The following is an 8951-nucleotide window of genomic DNA, read 5'->3' as shown; positions in this document are numbered from 1 at the left end:
GCGACCCTCGCGTCTCCTAGCAACGCGAAGGCGCTGCTCCAGCGGTCACTCTTAAGCCCCGCCCCACCCTAGACGCCGCTCAGTTCCCTCAGGCCCCACCCCCTCTTTTTTTTTTTTTGGGTACAGCAGAGTCCCATTTTCCAAACCAACGTCAATCCAGGAGAGGAGCTTACTCCTGAGTCTTACTCCTACCTAGAGGTGGAAAGTGAAAGGTATTGATGTTTCTTAAATTCCAGACAGAATTCCTAAAAAAGTGAATCAGAGTATGGAGACCACTATGAACTAGTCCATGGAGTAGAATATAATGCCTGACAATTAGTAAACATGCAACAAATTATATCTGTAGCTTTAATTCTTTTCTAACATTATCTTAATTATTATATTCAAAATACCATCTACACTAAAAGTAAGTTAGTGAAAGAAAGAAAATGTAAGATATACACGTTGAACATAGCACCTACATTTGTAACATAGAATAAATATTCACTCATAAATTGAAGTGTAAAAAAAGAGGCAGTGGTGTACTAGAGTCAGCTCATTAGGGATCACAACAACCAAGAGTTAAAATTTTAGGAATTTTGTTAGCTAGTTGTTGAACACAGCCATGTTATTACAAATTAAATTACATAAACTTCAAATTAAAGGAACATATTAAACATAATTACTAAAAACTCAGTGTCTACACTTTGAGAAATACTATTCTAATCTTGCCTCCCACTCCTTGTTTAACTCAAGGCCAGGTTTCCCTCTGCTGCTCAAGTTCAAAATTTAAAAGGCTTAGCTTGGGGTACAGTTCCTTTATAGTCTGATTCCTACTTAGCTGGTTCAGTCGTCACTTCCCTTTTATGTCTCCATTATTTTGCCCCTTTTGAGCCCAAAACTTAGGTTAAACAGAACTAATTTCAGGGCTCAGATTGAGTAAAAGATTGTTCTAGGGACTTCAGCTATTCTTAGGTCTAAAAGCTAAATTCAAATTTACTTTCTCTACTAAGTTTTCTGATAGCCTCTTTCTCCTTGCAAAATTAAGATCCCCCATTTGTCCCAACACTATACCTTGGGAACACTTGCATTAAAATTCCTACCAAACTCTTGTATTTGTATATGTTTGTTCCCATGGGTTTCTCCTTCTGCCAGATTGTATTACAGGTCTTAATAGGCTATAACTGATTCCTTCATGTGCCTCCTGTTTCAGGCATGTGCCAGGTCCTTAATAGATGCCAAATGAATAATAATTCCTGAAATTTATTTAGAACTTACCATTACTCCAGGGATTGGACTTTTTTTATTACTTGTATCTTAATCTTACAGGTGAGAAAACCAAGTTTCAGAGAGGTTGGTTAACTTAGCCAAGATTGCACTAATAGGAAGGACTCAGACTGTAACCAGGGCCTCCACCGTCTAGTGACTAGACTCTGAGCCTCCTATCTGTTTATTTTGGAATGTTAACTTGAATGAATCCAAACATTTCTCTGCCTACTTCTAAACCCATTTTTCTTTCTTTTTATTAAAAAAGTAATAAACTTTGTATTTTACATTGCTTTTTCTTATGAGTTAAATTGTGCCCTTTTCAAATCCAAATGTTGACATCTGGACCCTCAGCACCTAAGAATATGTCAATTTTTGGAATAGGGTCACAGGAGTTGTAATTATGCAAGATGATATCATACTAGGGTAGTGTGAACTCCTCCCTAATTCAACATGATTTGTGTCCTTTATAAAAGGGAGAAGTATGGACACAGGCATGCACATGGGGAGAAGCCCAGAAGAAGATACGTCAAAGACTGGGGTCATGCTTCTACATGAAAGGAACACTTTTTTCAAGTCAAGGAACACTAATGATTGACAGCTAACCACTAGAAACTATGGGAGGGGTATGGAACAGATTCTTCCTCATAGTCCTCTGAAGGAACCAACCTAATAGCTTGGTCTTGCACTTGTAGCCTGCAGAACTGAGATGATAAATTTCTGTTGTTTAAACCACCCAATATGTGCTACTTGTTATGAAACCCTAGCAAACGAATACACTTTTTATATCTTATTGTATACTCCCTAGAATAACAATATTCTATTCTAAAAGAATAGAATAAGACTCAATAAATTATAATGAAAGTTATTTACATTGACAAAGATTTTTAAGTATATTAAATTAAGTAAAATATATTCTAATGTGACTTCCCAACAATGATATATCTATCTGAATGTATAATTATTTTTTTAATAATGGGGATTGAGTTCAGGGCCTCACACATGCTAAGCACATGTTCTACCATTGAGCAATACCCTCAGCCCTTCAATAATGAATTTTTAGGTTTTCAACATAAGCTTATTAGCAGTTTTCAGTCTTGTTGGGATAGAAGGAATCAAAGATGTAGAAATTGAAAGAGTTGTGAGATTTATGAAAGATGGAAATTTCCAACTAAGGAATGAGGATGCAGAAAACTGTAGGTGACAGTGTTTGCATCTCACAGCTTTGCTTTATTTTTTTAAACAAACATCCACTGGAGAAATTACTCTCAGGATTCAGCATCCAAACTTGGACTTCTTCTGAAAAAATTATTTATAATTTAAGAATGCCACAAACTAGGAAATTATTGTGTTTTCTTCTTTCCTTTGGCCTCTTAAAGAGCCAAATCCAGGCCCTACTTTTCATATGAGTACTTGTGTGTGTGTATCCGTGGGCTGTGCTTAGCCATCTTCATTATTTGTCCCATCTTCATTATTTGTCCCTCTGCCTTGACTCTATTTCCCTATATTCTTTTGTATTGTATCCAATTGTGAAAAAAGGGGAGATAAATAAATGAGCAGATGAATAATAGTATGAGCGTTTTCCTGTCTTGACTTTCTAGAAGCTCCACATTCTTCAAGATTGGGTAGATATCAGACTCTCTACAGAATTCGTTGTTACATATCAACTACTTCACCAAAGCAATAGCCCTCCTTTATTCTAGGAAAAAACCATCTTATACCAAATCAAAGATGTTGCCAGTAGTAGTAGAGTGGTAGTCTATTTTACTTAAATTAGTGATTATGGTGTTTATACCTCTCCACTCCACTGCTCTTTCTTACTTTCCCATTCCCTCTCCTCTTCATTGAGATTTCATGAGAATCTGTACATAAATAAAACTCTGAGTATCAGCTAAAGGATAAGCTGATGTTCTCTAACTATGGCCCTCTGATTCCTGATTCCCATGGTTAGAACTTCTTGTTTCTGGCTTTGTTCTCATATCATTTTGTGTCTCCGCAGAAGCTATGATTTACCATATTCTGCAAACAGGTGGTCTCCAAACTGATGGACCACTATTTGAAGGTACTTTTTAGCTAGCTATGTAGCCACCATAAAGTTTGTCACAGTGTCATTGTATAAGCAGGATTTTAAAAGTGTTCCAGTTTTTGTGATTAATAATAATACTGTGTTGTCTAGAGAAACTTGCTGGAGAGAGGCACAATAAATGCCATTGTGACTACATATTTGGTGGGTCTTAACACTTTAATAAGCCTCTTCAGAGCTTTCTCCATCATCCATCTGTATATTCTAACTTTCTAAAAATACAGCTTAAACAGGGGTGGGGGGAGGGGAGGAGGCTGGAGGAGGCTAGCAGATAAGACACTGTAGGGATCCCTACTTCTTTGCTCTAAGGGCATGCTTCTGAGCTGTGATTATTAGACATAGTTCTTCCCTAAATTTGTAGATCATGTATATATACACGGAGGAGCGAACGGCTAAGTATGGAATCTACCCTGAGTATGAAATTTTCTTATGGGATCCTCATGGCTATAGAAATTCCGAGGAGAAAAACAAGCTTGGTTTTTGAAAGACAAGAAAAGGAACGCAGTCAGATTTAGAGCCACTCCGCAGCCCACTTCACAGGAATGCTACTCTTTGTTCCAGGCCCTTGATCCCACCGGGTTGGGAGACCCCACTCTAGGTAAAGCCACAAGCTCACTGTCTGCAGCTCAGCTCCGACATTTGAACCTGAGGCCCAGGCTGCGGGAACCTATGGACGCTCCTTGGCACCGCCCTCAGCCGCTAGGCTCCTCTGATTGGTCGTGGCTGCATTCGGCCGACCAATGGCGAGGCGGTGTAAAGGTTCCCGGAAGTGGCGGTCGGATCTGTGTCAGCCTCGGCTTTCGCTGCGGGCTCGGGGTTCAGTGCTCTGCGGCGCTATGAGTTCCTTTCAGGGACAGATGGCTGAGTATCCCACCATTTCCATTGACCGCTTCGACAGAGAGAACCTGAAAGCCCGAGCTTACTTTCTGTCCCACTGCCACAAGGGTGAGTGAGACCTGCGCCCCCCACTTCCGGGATGTACGGTGCTGGGAGTGACAATGGCAGAGGGGACGGGACCCTGGAGCTACAGACGTGAGGTTGTGGGAGGCCAGCCAGGGACTGGAAAGCGCACATGCCCCAGTCGGCTATTCGCCTAACACTTTATTCCTAGATCTGACAACCTGGAGTAACAGTGACTGCCAGTTGCGCACAGTGACACTGGCCAGTGTGGTAGGTCACTGAGTTATTTTGGTCGCTGTCCTAGTGGCGGCTAGTCAGATGTTGTCGAGGTTTAGTTCGTTCTTTCTCTCTGTTTCTCCACCCACTTCTCTTTACCATGTGTAAAGAAAACAAGTTTCAGATCAACTTCTTTTATACCCACCAACAGTAGTTAGCCAACATCTGTGCGCACACCTGATCAAGTTGAACAACGTGTCGTAAGCTATACCAAGTGCAAGCTACCCCTCTTTTCAGATATTCTGTCCACATTTAACATGAGAGATCCATTCTAGTCTAGGATGGCAGGATTTTCCTTCTAGAAGGCATCAGGCACCCAGAACTCTACAGTTCTACAGCTGGACATATTCAGGGATGCAGTTTAGAGTATCATATTTCATGATACTGACCCAAGGCTAGATGCTCCAGGAAGAAGCCAATGTACATTTTTAACATCTTTTTGCTGACTCGCAAGTCAGCAAATTAATTAATTTGCTACTTAATTAATTTGCAGCACTGAGGTAAACCTAAGCCCTCCAGCAGCTGCTCTTCCAGTGCCAGCTTCTGGATTAGCTATGGAGGAGTGAATCAAGAGTAACAAATTCATGCATGCATATCATAGTGCAAAAGAATTTTAAAGCAAATTATGGATGTAGAAATTGCCTTTCCTCATGCAGTTGGTGTGAAGACCAACTATTGTCTTGAATGTGGAATCAATCACTTTAACCTGATCTATATTGTTGACATTACTGCTTTTGGGAAATGCCTCTGTTTCTTTCAGTGATTTCTCTTTAATGAGGAAAACTTGGACCTCCCCTTTTGATTAGCTATTACTATACCCTGAGAGTCTGTTTATTCTTGAGAACATAATTTTGGTTTTGTTTTTCATTGAGAAGCCACTGCTTGATGAGAATGCTCATATTTTTACTCGTTGGAGACTCTGAACTCAAAATGTGATCACCTTCCTTTGACTGAATTAAAATTAGTAGAGTTTATTTGAGCAAAGAAAAACAAAATACAATTTGTGAATCAGGAAGCTTCCAGAACCACCGCAGGCTCTGAAAACAGCTAACAGTATGATCTGACAATATTACAGAATAGTGGTCAGGCCTAGAAAACAACTTAATTGGCTACAGTGTAGATAATGAGCCATTCAATTGGTTACAGCTTAATTAGTTGATTACAGGACCTTTTGCAGCCAACCAAAGCTCAGTTACTGTGATTAAACTATATTGGTTTGATTTGTTGTAGCTTAGTGCAAGAGCCTAGTTCAAATCAATGGCCTCCTACAACATTTAGTAACAGCAGTAATTAAAGTTTATTTAGGAACTTGCCCTTCCTGTTTAGGATTAATGAGTTTAAATTCATCTAAAGGAATTTGTGAGATCACCATCATGTATTTGCACATTAAATAAGAAATTGAATTTCCCTACTCTGGAGCAGTTTATAATAATTTTTCCTTTTCTCTAATCACATGTGAATTTATTTATGCAAACTCAACATAGGCAAGAACTCAACTTCTGCTTTTGGAGTCTCCCACATTGCTTACTGGTATTTTTTAACCTTTTGGAGGCATAGGCTTCTTTGACCATGCTATACACTCACTGCCCCAAATCAAATATGTTGAAGTCCTAAGCCAGTGTAATAATATTTGAGGCTAGGTCCTAAAAAAGAAGATAATCAAGGCTAATGGGAGAGGTGGGTGTGGTGGCTCTTGAAAGGAAAGTGACCACAACACTCGGAGTGACCAAGAGAGCTTTATTGCAGCACTGCAAAAGAGGAGAAGAGAGAGAGAGAAAAAAAAAGAGAGAGAGGAAAGAGGAAAGAGAAGAGATGGAGGGGGAGAGAGCGAGAGCAAGAGCAAGAGAGAGCAAAAGAGAGAGAAAACAAGAGAGGGGCCTGGCAGGAGGGAGTTTTTACAGCCAAAATCTAACGGGGTCTCTGGGTCTGCAAGTTGCCTTGTTGGCACAAGTGGGGGTTAAGAGTTCAGCCTTGAGCGAGGACTTGGGCCTTTGGGCTTAAAGCAAGCAGGTGATAAAGAGGGTTTGAGAAGCCAGGTCATCCTGCAGCTAACTTTGTTTGGCATGCCCTGCAGACAACTTAATTCAGCCTGTCCTGTACCTAACAGCTCACACCTGTAATTCCAGAACTTAGGAGGATAAGGCAGGAGGATTGCAAGTTTGAGGCTACCCTCAGCAACTTTGCAATGCCTTGTCTCAAAATGAAAAACTCAGTTTTTTTTTTATTTTGGTAAAACACCCTGGGCTTAATCCCCAGTAAAAGAGGAAGAGGGCTCTCTCTTTACAGAAGCACACAATGGGAAGGCAGCTCTAGGAAAAGAGGCCTCATCAGAAACCAAATTGGCCAACATCTTGATCTTGAATTTCCCATCTTTCTGAATTGTGAGAGATAAAAGTGTGTTATTTAAACCTCCCAGTTTATGGCATTTTATTATGGAAACCCGAACCGACTAATGTAGAATACCTAATGATAGGGTATTCTCTAGAAAAAAAATAGACAGAAATACATTAACATTATAATATGATTAAAGTGGGTCATGGACCCATCTGGAGTCCAACTCCGTGCTCAGGGTAGGATTTACGGAGCATCAGTCAGGTTCAGAGGATAAGAGAGCACTCATGGCTTGAGAGTGGCCCAAGGTTGGAGAAGATCTTTTGAAGGGGCAACTTAAGATGATTTTTTTTCTTGTCAAGGAAAAGAAAACCACTCTGGAAAGTAGACTCTGGATGCAGTCAAGGAAACTCACCCAGGTTCTCTTGACTACCAATTAGGAAGGGCCTATGGGTGGTGGGGATGGAGGTCATGATACAAAGGCACAGGGTACTGCCTGCTGCATTAGTTTGAGAGAATGGTGTACAGAGTTTGGTTTCAGCCTCCTTTCTGCTGGGACACAAGTTCTTGGAAACCTTTGGAACATACCCATAAGTCCTAAACAGCTGGACCAGCTGCAACCTGAAGGGACCCACTTTCTTAGGGAACAGGTGATTTGTCCTGGAGGGGCATGTGTCCCATGAAGTATGATGACTACTTTGTTTTCTCTGGATTCACAGATCCCCAATTATAAACCAAAGTCTTGTGTGTATGTGGTAGTAGTGATAATCAAAAGATTAGAAATAGTTCGATGTAAACAATTAGAAGTGCTTAGACATTATTATTATTCAGGCCTTTATACACTGAAGAGTCACAGTATATTAGAATGCACTCTGTGGTAATGTACTCTTTGGTATAATTGTTAGCTTTCTTGCATGTTATCTTTCTGTGTTGGTTAACTCGGAGGGCTGTAGAGCAAGTCTGTGTGGCTAGTAATGTCCCTCCTTTCAATCCAGCAGTCACACTGGGCTGAGCAAATGATGAAACACGGCTGTTGAGCTGTGGCTCAGGCCCAGGAAAGAAGGTTTCGGTCTCAGGTGGTTAAAAGAAGATGCCAGGCATAGTCGGGATAGTAGACGTGCTTTATTCAGAGGTGGCAGCAGCCCCTAGCCCCCTGAGTGTTCTCATAGGCCTTTTTTATATACAGGCTACATAAAGAAGGCACATTGCCAACAGGTTACATAAGTGGGTGCATGCTCAAGGCACATGTTTATGACCTTGATTGCATACACTGAATCAGGGTGTTCATGCTTTGGCTATGTACAAAAAATACAACCTGCAGGAAGCCTTGGTGAGGAGCCCATCTATAGCTATCTTGGGCCTGCCCTACAGCTGCTGATTCTGGCTTCAGCCTGAATGACATCCTAGTGGAGTCCAGCGGACACAAGCTTCAACTTCTGGATGGACCAACTTAAGTGGTGGGAGTTGAATGGGTCACACTATAGGAAGCCCAAAGAATGTTTGGGTTGAGGACGAGAGTGAAGGGAAGTTCTAGAAGCAATTATCCATCCAGTGGTTCCTCAGGGAGGTTTAGACTCTGCCCAAGGTGCTGGGGGTCACTTTCCTTTTAAATTACTTTTGATGGCTCAGGGTTGGGCAACTTTTAGTAGTTCCTATTCTTTTCTCAGGGATTCCTCATCTGCAGAAGAAAGGGTTCACAGCCCACCTAAATCAATCTCTTATAAAAGTTTACCTCATGTTTTTTCTTAACAGGAAGCATCACAAGATGACTCAGTTTCTTTGGGCTACGGAATTCTGTGGAAAATAAAAAACATGTTTATGATTTTTGTTCTCCTATTTTTAGATCACATGAAAGGATTAAGGGCCCCTACCTTGAAAAGAAGATTAGAGTGCAGGTGATTTCTTTTACTACATATTTGTGTGTGTGTGTTTAAGAAAACATTTTAATTGGGAAATAACATCTAGACAGAAAAGTGCATACATAAGAAAGGGACAGACTGAACTTTTACGGAGTGAACACATCTACCCAGATCAAGAAATTGAACACTATCCTAGACCCCCATGTCTCCTCCTGGTTCTTCCTCCTCCCAGAGGTAACCCCTATTACTCTTGTCAT

General features: G+C 40.8%; 1 protein-coding gene across 7 annotated transcripts in view; it reads left to right on the top strand.

Moving 5' to 3' along the window:
• The first annotated feature begins 4086 nt into the window (after positions 1–4086).
• The window catches only part of Dclre1c (DNA cross-link repair 1C), a 31853-nt gene continuing 26988 nt past the window's right edge, over positions 4087–8951 (top strand). For 3 of the 7 annotated variants that reach the window (XM_046448239.2, XM_046448244.2, XM_058580517.1), the window contains exons 1-2: positions 4087–4273; positions 8679–8730. In XM_046448239.2, coding sequence (XP_046304195.1) covers positions 4165–4273; positions 8679–8730 — 161 coding nt within the window. In that variant the 5' untranslated portion in view covers positions 4087–4164. Of the gene's footprint in view, positions 4274–8678; positions 8731–8951 lie in introns of those variants that run through there. The other 4 variants (XM_046448242.2, XM_046448241.2, XM_046448243.2 and 1 more) reach the window with 4 other exon arrangements.

This window comes from Marmota monax, unplaced genomic scaffold (genome assembly GCF_021218885.2).
Source record: "Marmota monax isolate L192 unplaced genomic scaffold, Marmota_monax_Labrador192_F-V1.1 WCK01_AAM20220418_F8-fsc00066, whole genome shotgun sequence".
Lineage (NCBI taxonomy): Eukaryota > Metazoa > Chordata > Mammalia > Rodentia > Sciuridae > Marmota > Marmota monax.
Note: the sequence above shows the minus strand (reverse complement) of the source record. Positions and strands in the feature narration are given on the sequence as shown.